Source organism: Eurypyga helias, unplaced genomic scaffold, assembly GCF_000690775.1.
Source record: "Eurypyga helias isolate BGI_N326 unplaced genomic scaffold, ASM69077v1 scaffold45802, whole genome shotgun sequence".
In the NCBI taxonomy this organism is placed as follows: Eukaryota; Metazoa; Chordata; class Aves; order Eurypygiformes; family Eurypygidae; genus Eurypyga; species Eurypyga helias.
In genome coordinates, this window is record NW_010238761.1 from 1,724 (window position 1) to 13,722 (window position 11,999).

Here is an 11,999-nt window from a genome sequence, read left to right on the forward strand (position 1 = left end):
GGTGGCCAGGAGTTTCAGGGAAGTAACTCTGGGAAACAGTGTTGTCTTTACAGCAATACAGAGAGCACGTGGATAAAAGCACATCACCTTCTCTGCATCCAAGAACAGAAAACTCAAGGGGCAGCAGCAAAAACTAATAACAATGTCAGAGATGCGTGCAACTCTGAGCACACAACTCATTATGAGTCAGAAACAGTCATTACGAAGCAGAGAAAGTTAAACTGCTAACAGAAAGAGAAAAGAGTTTGACCCTGTCTGCTTGCTGGCAATACTTCAGTTCTCAATTTCTCTTGGGTGTTTTTTTGATGGGCTGGCTTTTTAAATTTTTAATTAAGATTTGCATTTGGCAGCTATGCTTCCCACTTTTTCAAGCTTTTTTTGTTTATTCATTTACATCAAGAAAGACCAAGCTTGCCTCTGTAATTTAGGAGCTCTGACTGTTCTAGAGTGGATTATTTACAACAGACAGAGCTGACTACTCAGTGCACATAGAAACTCTTGATGGTCCCCGACATGGTTACTTGGTTGGTACACATTAAATTTCACAGAAGTGCTATCTAAGGAATGTAAGACGTCACTCGTTCAGACCTGTATAACAATGTTAGTCACCTGGAAGATGCTGAGCAGGATCTGCTGTAATCTGCCTCTTATCACAGGACACACAAGCAAAGAGCAGTAAGGGATGCACAGCTTCAAATCCCTACATGGATGGCCGTTTATGATCCCATTCTTTGGCTACGATTAGGGAAACACTACAGTCCTCTGAGCTGGAATGAAACAAGACATCACGTTGTAAGTGAGTTTTACTAGCAATATTCAAACAAGGCCTTGCAGAGTCTGGTCATATTTATGAGAGTTCCTGAAATACCCAGCATGTGAGCAATCCACCCCGGCACGGTTACAAACCAGAAAAAGGGTAACAGCTGCTAGACACGTTGCATGTGTTCCACATAGAGACAAATCAACCTCCAAGTCGCTCCTAAGATCTGTCATCAAGGTAGCTCTGAACAGGACCGAGGCATTCTGGCAAACTAACCAGGCCCAGAGTAAGGGACTTCCGGACTCAGCTTGGCAACAGCCAACAGGAGAAAGGTGTGTACACTCAGTCAGGATACAGCAGGCAGTGGCAGTCACAGCAGCCAGTGCCCCTTCAGGGTGTAAGGAGTTAGCGGGTCTGTCTGTAAGAGGCACCACTGCACAGCCTGTTTCACCAAGTGAAAGGATGGAAGAGAGTTACTGCAGGTGCAGAGACAACTGAACCTAGGTTCGATCTTTTTCAGCACCCAAGTCACCCAGAGGATAAACCAAAATGATGTTTTTTCCTTCTGCAGAACACTTCATCACTTTACTCTTCACAGCCGAAGGGCCCTTCCGAGCTGAAAGCGATTGCTACCAGAACACGTGAACCTGGGGGTTTAGATGGATTACACCAAAACCCAGCACATACTGGTGCAGTGTTAGAGTCCTAAAAGTGTTTTTGCTTCTTCGCTCTGTGCCATGAGCGTTTCGCTGGCATACTTCTGCAGAAGCTCCATCTTCTTCCTCCGTACAAGAGCTTCCTCAATCTGCAAAGGTAAAAACAGGATGACATTCAGCTTAACGGAGATGCCGAAACCCAGCATGCTTCGCTCCGAGGCGGGTGCGAGACAAACACAGGAAACGGAGCGCGAAGTCAGAGGTGTGCTAGTGTAAAAGGAGTTGAATCCGGATGAGTCAGGAGTATCTGTTTTAACACTCAACCGAAGTTCATGGAAGTCACAAGGAGCAGTAACAGACACCTCCTCTTCAGATCCCTGCTCCTACCCTTTTTAATTAGGATGTCAGCCTCATTTTACTTTACTCTCAGTACAGTCACTTGAAGTTTCTTTCAAACAGCCATCTCAGATACAGCTTTAAGAAACACAAATGGATTTGTGCCACCCAGCCCACACCCCTGAAACACAGCTGAGCGCATGTGCCTTTCACACCAGCAATGGCTGTGAGCCTCTTACCTAGATTTTGCCTAGGAGTGCCAGCAACACACGATTCTTTAACGAGCATGTACTTTAAAGATCTAACAGCAACCTGCAAGACTTTAATCTCAGTAATGATTTTTTATTTTTCCAAACTGCACACCGCATCTCTCTCAAAATAAGTGTCCTGAACTTGCCCCTTTTGTAATTTAGCATCCAGAAGGCATGACCCCATAGGCATAAGGTACGAAGTGATTTGCCACTCAAAAAGGAGGTAAATTGTTACACTAACTACTGTCTGATTAGAAAAGTTTGCTATGTCAATCAGTGGTTATGTATCAGAAAGCCAGTTCTGACTCTCTTCATTAAGAGAATGCCATCGGCCAGAGAGCAGTGTTTTTAATCATCATTAATTGTCGTCATCCTGCAGTTCTGACAAGGCGTATCTCATTGGATGTGCAGGACCGTGACTTCACAGGAGGATTCAGCACTGTTACCTGACAAGATGGCAGCAGGGGACGTGCCGTGTGATGTAACAGCACACCTGCCACAAGATATGTAATGACAGAACCTTCTTGCCCAAGTTATTTTGCAAACAACCCGTCGCTGTTAAAGTGATATGTACCCTGGAGCAGTTTCAAAATATAATTCAAGGTCATGCCACCAATTTTGAGAGCAAACCTGCAATTCAGAAATCACCCCATTTAAAGTTACACCGTCAGTAGGAAAGCACAGTAGGCAATCAAGGTTATCTTGATCATAACACCACAACACTTTCTGAATTCTGTAACACTTCAGGTGGTTTTGGAAGTTCTCAGATGAAAAGGGTCACAGCAACGGTACAACAATTCCAGCCGGTTCCACAGCATTTGCAAGAGGATTAAGCAGCTGCCAAGTCCGGTCGCAGAAATAACAAATCCCTGCTGGTCTGCCACAGGTTAAGAACTGTCTCTTGCAAAACCCAGAGTGCGTCTCTTCAACCCGATTTTGCTATGTCTTACCTCCTGTTGAGATGGCACTGGAACGTGGGCAATAAATTTCTGTTGGCCTTCTTCACCTTCTTTTTCCTTGCCACCCTCCTCATCAGACTGGAAAAAAAAAAAAAAAAGCAGCCACACCAAAGATTATTCTCTGAAGGGGTCATAAAAAGCCCATCTTTTTTACTGGCTTTGCCAGAAGGAACCAGAGAGAGCACGGTCAAAGCTACAGACACAGGCATCAGGTGAACAGGACCAAACAAAGGAATACGACAAGCCTCATGTTCAGATCCCGCTCCCTGACATTTTCAGAATTACTGCTTTCATGCTTCATATGGCTTTTCCTCCCTTGTAGCATGGGCACGTAAAGCTCTTTTCCCTCTTCCCCATCTCTGGCTGACATAGCAAAGCTAGAAACAAAAGAGGAGCCAGCTAACCAAGAAGAAAGGAAGTGCTTTGAAAGCGTATGTACCACTTCCCTGTATAGCTCTGTACTGCTTTCTGCTGACACCCGAGAGCTGGGCTCACGAATCACGCGATAACACAAATCAAAGAGGGCACTGAAGGAACCACCAGCTTTACCTCATGGACTATCTTCCTTCTTACTCTTGTGGTAAACCCACTTAGGCACGGACTGTGAATTAAGAACTGGTTTCCAGTACCCCTTTTAGAGATCTTGTAGAGCAGCAGCAACATTCCTCTTACAGGTGTTGGGAGCAGGGAAAATAAAGAATCAAGAGCCATGTTACAGCAGTGGCTGCAGCATCAGCAAAGCCTTGCTGTACCAGAATTCAATGACAAGCAAGACCCTGGCAACCCTTGGTTTTGCTACACATTGCCAGTGTGAAATCATACTGTACACAGCACTACTTGTGCTGTTACAGATGGAGATGGTACTCAGAGCAAGCCCGACCAGCGGTGACAACACGCTACCTTACAAACACCAGCATCCCAGGCAGTGACAGTGGCATCACAACAAGGTCTCTGCTGTCAGCTGTTTCTCACTCGAGTGAAAAGCCTTCCCTAGCTGCCAGCTTTCATCACCCTCTAAACTCAGACCAAGCGTACTCATCTACTACCGATTTTTACCGAACAGGGACAATTGCGTAGTAAAGTCTGGCAGAGAGAAGGGCAGAACACAGCAGCAGACAGGTCCTCAGCAATAACTCTACGTCCAAGAAGGCAGCGTAGAAGACACGTGACATCACGTACCTCATCATCATTGACAGCATAGATATTTACTTCCTCCTCTTCCTCCTCCTCCCCTCTTGCAAGCCGTGCTTCTCTCTCCATTTTCCATTTTTCCACTGCTTCTGCTATAACTGGTCAGCAAAGAAAAACGGCAAGTGTAGCTGAGAGCAAGTTCAAGCAGCACGGTCCTAGTTCCAAAGCTTTTCCAACAGCCTTAAACTTCTTGCTTAAATCCTCCACATCAGCAACGCATACTTAGTGAAGAACCTTGGCCTAATAAAACCTGACAATGCAGCCTGAGCAAAACCCAGTGCTAGCACTGTGGAAGCCTGGTACCTGCTAATGCCTTGATCTGGGCACATTTTACACTCTAAATGTCATGGATAAAGATCAGCCTACTTTCTGAACCGAGTAACGGGGTCACAGGACAAGTTAAATGGCTCTTACAGCTCCGTAGCACATCAACAGCTCTAGGAATGTTCATCACCGCGTAGTTAATTAAACATGATTACGCTCCTTATGCTGAGCGCCCACGTAAGTCTCTCCCTCTTTGTCTCATAGTGTATTTCTCTTATTCCGTAGCACAATTCCAACTCCAACTCACTGCTAGCTCAGAGCTGTTAGGCTGCTGTCTCTCTCCTACACAGCACAGTCCTAGTAAGAAGTTTTAAAAAGCTTAACCAGTGACGTCACCAGTGTATAAAAATCCTAGGGAGGTGCAACTGGGCAGTACGAAATGCCAACAGCAGAAGTCAGCAGTCATCCCCCCTACCTCTCCAAGATTAAACATAAAAACGCTCTCCCTGAGAAAGCAAGGTCTAATTGACTAGTGGCACGTGGCTGTGTTTGTGTGTGGTTTCCTAACAGAAAAGGTACCCCATATTGAGATTTTTTCAATGCACTGTTTCACAGAAAATTAACTTTTCCTGTAACAAGGTAAAAGCCACAGGAGCCACGAGAAGTGACCCTAGGAGGATCTCAGCTGCTGTGCAGAACAGTACGTTACCGGAACGCTAGCAGTACACCTGCCGGTTCTCTTCGCACCCCTAGCCTTGTTATTCCAGGCAGCACAGTCACCAAAGGTGGTGATTTTCTTACATAACCACATGAATCCAGATGAGATACCTCTCCTGTGTGCGCCCCGCAAGATGTGCAAGGTGAACGCAGCGTGGGAGGCTGTTCTGGAGCGCTGCACCAGACAGCCTCCCTCCTCATGCTGCCAGCCAGCCTTTGCTCACCTGGTTTAAGGCTCCAGGCTACCTGCAGGACACCGGGAAGTGAAATATCTCCTCTAGTGCCCTCTTCCTCCCTGGCCCATAATCTAACCGACGGCACGATCTCCAATACACCATACCAAGACCTCGCACATGGAGCGGGGATAAATACAAGACATGGATGCCCACACCAAGAATACTAATACTGGTAACAGCTACAAGCTCAACAACTCGTGACTTTAAACAAGTCACTTACTGCAGTTTTCTGCACCATTCTAACCCAAATCCGACAGGTTCATCTCTTGTGTTCTGTGAAGAGCCTGCCAGGGGCGTCTGCACCAGGACCTTTCCCGACCAAGCACTGAAGCTGCCTGCAGTTGAAGCTTCAGAAGCAGCGATCACAAAACCAACATACAACACAAACAGCAGCAAATGGCCAGGAACAGCCAGTGCTCACCAGAAGGGCTGAAAGAATGACTCAGAAAACAGCTAAGCTCTGAAAGGTGGTGGGCGGTGGTCTTGCTTAAAGCTACACCAATACCAGAAGATGGCACACAACGCTGAATTTTGAAGAGGGTTTCAGGAATTGGACTCATAATCCTGATGTCTTCACAGGGCAAGCCAACAGAAAAGAAGCTGGGGAACTAAGTGAGCAGACAGGTGGGTAAATATCATCTGTTCAAGTATGGGTTTCAAAGGAAGAAATATTCACAAATGTGGTGAAGGTCCAAGATAGATGACGTGGATAAATTAACCCAAGCCACTAGACTTCAGGGTTTCCAGAAGGTCCCTCTGATGTCCAAGGAAGCTAACCAGCTATGTTTATGGGTCAGTAATTAGGTGAGACAGGAAACAGATGGCACAGTCAGTTTTCATACAGGAGGGAGATAACCACTTGAGTTCCACAGGTCTCCTCCCTTCTGCAACCTACTCTTTTCCATTCTTAAGCATGAAAAAGGTGGGGAATAAAGGAGATTTTGCTTCAATCAGTTGCTGACAACATTAAATCATTACCAGTAGTAAACATGACAGTGAACTCCAAACCACACCCGCTCCCCCCTGCCCTACACAGCAGTGATTTGGACAGCTATGCGACAGATGAAATCTGACTGTGAAGCACAAGACAATGCTCAGAGGGCAAAAGCTTAACTTCAGAGGCCACCATCCCCATTCTTGGGCTGATTTATGCAGGCTTTGACTCTCCCGTACCTTTCCTTTCGTGTTCTTGTTCCAGCGGTTCCAGAATGCCATCGTCTTCATCCCTGTAGCCGTAGTATTCTGCATCAATGGATTTCATAAGCTCAGCTCGCGTTTTCCGAGGGGGTGGGAGGGCTAAAAGAACATACAACCGGCATTCACCCAGATCCATCTTGACAGCTTGCTGTGCATTCCCGGCGCCCGTCAGCCTCACAGCAACTACAGCTACCAACGGATGGTGCAACCCGCGGTCAGCATTGGCAGCGCCAGTTATTTTACTCTGGCCTGGCCAAAGCTGTTTCAACACACGACCCAAACCTTCACACTGCACAGTTCCCACACTGTGGCAATGCTACGCTGCCAGGAATGCGGTTTGTTTTTCCCCCTGTACTGGAGTCCCAGGACTGAGCGAGACTACTATATGAAAGGAACTAAAAAACTGCCCCAAGCTCCCCCAGATCATGTAGTACTTCCCATTTTAGTTTGTAGATGGCAAAAAGAAGCTGATTCAGCAGGCCTGCCTCATTTTCAGGTCCAAGTAATATCCCCTTCCTTCTATCACAAATCAAAATACAAAGTTTCATCCACTTCCATATAGTTTTTCCCATTATGAAAGCTGACTCCTGCTTCTAAAATTATGTTCAAGTCAATGTTTGCGTTTTTTAATTCTGAACTCAGAGTACAATTTGGAACTTACCAATAGAGTTAACCTGTTACGCTACAGAACATCAGTCCTTGCTGTTTTGAACTCCTGGTAGAAAGTACAGTTTATCCTTTTCTATTGCTTTAATTAAACTGCCAACAGCCAAAGGTGTTCTTTGCCCAAAGAAACAGCATTTAATTAACCACTCGTGGTCAGCATTTCATTTAGCCAATCTCAGGCACAGGCCAGGACATGCTGTTACTCACATTCCCCACTTACTACAGCAGACCTTTTACTCAAGAGATACGAGCGGGCAGATTCACGCTGGGAAGAGTTGCTCTTTACTTACGCTCCTTTTCAAAAAGTTCTCTAACTCCTGGTAAATCCTTCGCGGCTCCAAAGTATTTGTAACCTCTGTTTCCTGGAACTTCTTTCCCTTCATGATCTAACATTTTCGGTCCAATCCGCTGGAAAATAAACAGAATTAAGTGTTGAAAATTTTATTCCTCTTGCACCTTGTATTTCCTGGGCATCTTACTAGGATTAAAGGATCGAGAAAGGCGACACGCTATACCAGGTCAAACCACCTCGCAAGTAAAATGCCCTCATGGCTCATTTCCATACACAGTCTCTATTTTTACCACAAATCAGTTAAAACCACTGTGCAAACCATGGAGTGCCCATACCACGCACCTGGACAAGATACCCAAACGTGTTACTCCCCACGAGTACACTCAGGTGTCAGACAAACAAGCACTACGAAGCCTGACAAGAAGCACGCATCTGATGTTACAGTACGCAAGAGCTGGTGTCGTCATTCCACTTTCAGCAGTAATGAGGCGAGCCAAGAGACAGCCCTTCTACAGACAGAGGACAGGACAACAACACGTACTGAGGGGTAAAATCACACCGCTGCTGCGAACTCTTATCAGGAAGGCAAGATCCCTTGAACCGCTGTTCCAAATGAAAAATCCCACTTGTTCATCATGGAAACAAATTATTCTAACACAACCTAACATTTTTAGGGGCTGACTAAAACTCCCCTCTAATAAACACTGGCTAAGTATTATGTGGCTAACTAAATGCTGCACAGATTTTTCTCATTACTCTCTTCACTTGCAAGCAGAACCATATAGTACAAAATAGTCTCCACTTACCGCATAATCAGGACCTCCTAGCTCCTTTATTCTGTATTCCCAGTGTCCCTTCTCCCTCAGAAGTTTGTTTATTTCATCATTCAGGTCACGGATTCTGAATTCGCCTAATCCAGCTGTTAGAGGGGGTGAAAAGGCGATAAATTAAGCAGCTTACTACAAGCACCAGAGTACTTACAGAATTTATGCAATGGAAACAGTGCAGTTCACACAAAACGGGATTTTTACTCTAACTGCTTAGGACTGGAGATTCCCAAAAAAACCCAAAATGTGATTAGAAAACCCTTACCATTTTGAATCTGTGCCACTTTCTTGGAAATTTCCCCAATGATCTGGTTGAAGAAGAACACAGAAGTGAATTACTCAAAACAAGAACGGCTAGAAAGGGAATAAAACACCCCTACAAAGGTCCAACTTCTAACTTGGCTTTTTGACCTAGAAAATGGACCTGAGCCTATCGGTTTCAAAGAGCAACACGGATTTTGTTCAGACACAAATATAGCACCTTAGAGGCTTAAAACGCAAGGAAACGTTCATACAGCAGCACAGGAGCACATGGAGTACAGAGAGGCTGGGAGAGCAGGGTTTGATCTGCCTTAAGAGAAGGAGAACAGGGAATAAGCTATTGCTGCCTTCAGCTGCCTCATAGAGGGTGTAGAGAAGACAGAGCCAGCCTGCTCGAGGGGTGCACGACAGCAGAACAAGCAGCAACAAACACAAGTTGGAACTGGGGATATTCTGATTAAACTCAGAGGAAGGAAAAGGAAAAAACCCAAAACCATTAAGAAGGTAATTCAACACTGAGACAGGGCCCAGTTCTACCTACTACAGAAGCAGAAAAATCTGTAGCTGGACATTACCTGTCGCCTCCATTTCTCAGCTTTAGGCAATTCATTACACTCTGAGGCAAGGAAAGGTCTTCGCTCCTGTTTGACAGAAAGCCACACACCGTCAAGTTTTAACCAGGCATCAATATCCTCACAGCACCCTGTGTGAACTTCACTGCTTGATTAATCCCAAACTATACTACCTGTTGTTTCAAAACACCCCACAATCCTCTCCAATACAACTAACACTGAATTTCAACACCATTTTCAATATCCTAGCATCTAAATAAAATCCACTGCCTCCCGAGGACCTATCACGTTTAGCTCCTTCTTTCTCAAGTGCTACTACCTAAACACTGTAATTTTTTCCCAAGGTGGTTTTGTTGTGTATTCTCCCAACTACAGTTGATCCAAAACATCTTTTTTCCCAATCTTTTTCACATTCTGTTTACTTGCTTACACAAACTAATACTTCATCGTACCTCTGGGACTCTGTGTGCAGTTGTTTCATAGATTCACAGAACAGTTTGGGTTGGAAGGGGCCTTAAAGATCATCTAGTTCCAACCCCCGTGCCAGGGGCAGGGACACCTTCCACTAGACCAGGTTGCTCCAAGCCTCATCCCGCCTGGCCTTGGACACTTCCAGGGATGGGGCATCCACAGCTGCTCTGGGCAACCTGTCCCAGTGCCTCCCCGCCCTCTCCGGGAAGAACTTCTTCCTGATATCCCATCTAAACCTCCCCACTTTCAATTTAAACCCGTTCCCCCTTGTCCTGTCACTACAGGCCCTTGTAAAAAGTCCCCCCCAGCTTCCTTGTAGCCCCTTCAGGCACTGGAAGGTGCTCTAAGGTCTCCCTGGAGCCTTCTCTTCTCCAGGTTGAACAAGCCCAACTCTCTCAGAAATCCAAACAAATCTTGTGATTACTGCCAGTAAGAATAAGTGTAAGTAGCTGCAGAAAGAGGTAACTTCAATCTCAAAACCAATTTTCATTTTCTGCCCAGCATGCTGCCTCTATTTTCACAGCATCATTGTAGTATGAATTTGTTTCTTTGTTAAACTATTAGATATTCTACCTATGTTACATAAACAAATTAAAGTGATGTTCAATCTGCACTTCCTCCCCAGCAGCCAAGCCAACATACCTCTGGAACATACACGGGAGAGATTTTTAAACAGGTTAGTTAGCAAAATTCTATTTACCACTGATGGTTTGTGTCACTGTGAAGCAGACCCTACTTTAGCTGCCTTCCAGATGGCCAGTGTCAGGCTCCTGCAGGACACCTGTATCTGGCACACGACCTTTCTGACAGCCAGCACAGCTCTGCACACTGCTTGGGTCCCACTCGGGATGAGAGCTAACACCACTTTAGTTTTTTCACATCATACCTTAACTTTTCCTTCCTCAAGCTGAGCTTGGCGAAATCTTGCCAAGGCCGTCCTGAAGAAAAGAAAGGAAGCAGATTTACTTCTACAAATCTGCACTCCAACAGGAACAACTTTTGCTCTGCATGTTTATTATGGATTTAATTATAAAAAACAAAGGCTTGAACATATTCATTGACTAGCTCTTCCAGCTAGCGACTTCTTCAATACTAGAAATCCTCAGTGGTTAATTTCTTAGATAAATATAAATCCTAACAAGCAGCTAATTATTTTTTCCTGTTTAGCGTATGCCGTTATGTTAGATACAGGCAGCAAAAGGATGTCAACAAGTTGTAAGCACAGGCATAAAGATTACATCTTAGTAGAGGATACACCAAAAACTAAAACGGAAAAAAGCTTCAGTAAGGAAAGCAGCAATTAGTGATCAAGTTTGTTAGCATTACCAAAATATTCTGTCTCTCACAACTGAGCAAAGAGCACACGCTACATTTTTTAATACACAATATTATTTATTTACCAGACATTTAACAGTTACGTTAAAAAGCACAGAACAATTGAGCGTGTTTAAAACCTTCAACAGGGTACCTGTACCAACCTGATACCCTGCATCTAAGCAAATTATCTAGGCTCCATCTGCTGTTCAGAGGCATTTCCAGAATGAAAACCACACCATCCGATCTGGTGTCCCAGACCCACGGCACGGGATCACCGTAAGACAGCACCTCGCAAGGTGCAACGACAGCCGTAGCCTCTCCAGTCTCCCTATTACTATTCCAAGCTCAGAAAGTATTTTAGGAAAAGGAACAAACATGAGACAAATATGTTGAAGAGCCTCTGTCTAGCAGTTCTAAACATCTGGTCTGCAACCTTTTCGAAATGTACTCATGAAAGCCAAACAAAAAATGTTCAAAAGCATTGATTTAGCCGAAGGCACTCCCAAACAAGAAGAATTAAACTAATGCTGACAGATTGCTATCCACCCTGGCATCTCTGTCCCAAAACCAAGAACTACCTAAAACCATAATGGGCCATTAGAACATATTTCCCCACATTCATCATCCAGCCCTGGCTGGAGCCTCTCTCCTGCGCTGGGTAACGCAGCAGCATCCAGCAGAGCTTTACACCACCAGGTACGCTGCATACAGGCACCTTGCATCCCTCCCACCGTCTCTAGACCAGCGTAACACGGTCCACTAAGTACCACAAAGCATTACTGAACTACCAGTGCTTTAAAAAAGGTGATTCCCACTGGGCAAGCGTGGGTCTGTGGGTGTGAGCCATGGCACAGAGTGCTCTGAAACCAACACAGCCAGGCTCAGCACGATCTGCTGCTTCCGGAGTCACACGGGATCACACCGACTGATCTCCGGAGCCCGCAGGGCTGGACCCTAAGGCCAAAGCAAGTGGTGCTTGTGCTGAAGCACCAGGAGGTACCAACACGGGCCCAGCGGGGAGCCCCA

The 11,999-nt window shown here is 45.4% G+C and overlaps 1 protein-coding gene across 1 annotated transcript; it reads right to left on the reverse strand.

The window, feature by feature from the left end:
• Positions 1-1,335: 1,335 nt before the first annotated feature.
• On the reverse strand, positions 1,336-10,594 carry LOC104505021 (pre-mRNA-splicing factor ISY1 homolog; the record flags this gene model as incomplete). Its single annotated transcript, XM_010147943.1, has 9 exons — positions 1,336-1,565; positions 2,954-3,040; positions 4,142-4,251; positions 6,544-6,666; positions 7,524-7,641; positions 8,332-8,444; positions 8,618-8,660; positions 9,189-9,254; positions 10,543-10,594. Coding segments are annotated over 9 exons (820 nt in total), but the record flags the coding sequence as incomplete, so codon positions are not given.
• Between the last annotated feature and the right edge of the window lie 1,405 nt (positions 10,595-11,999).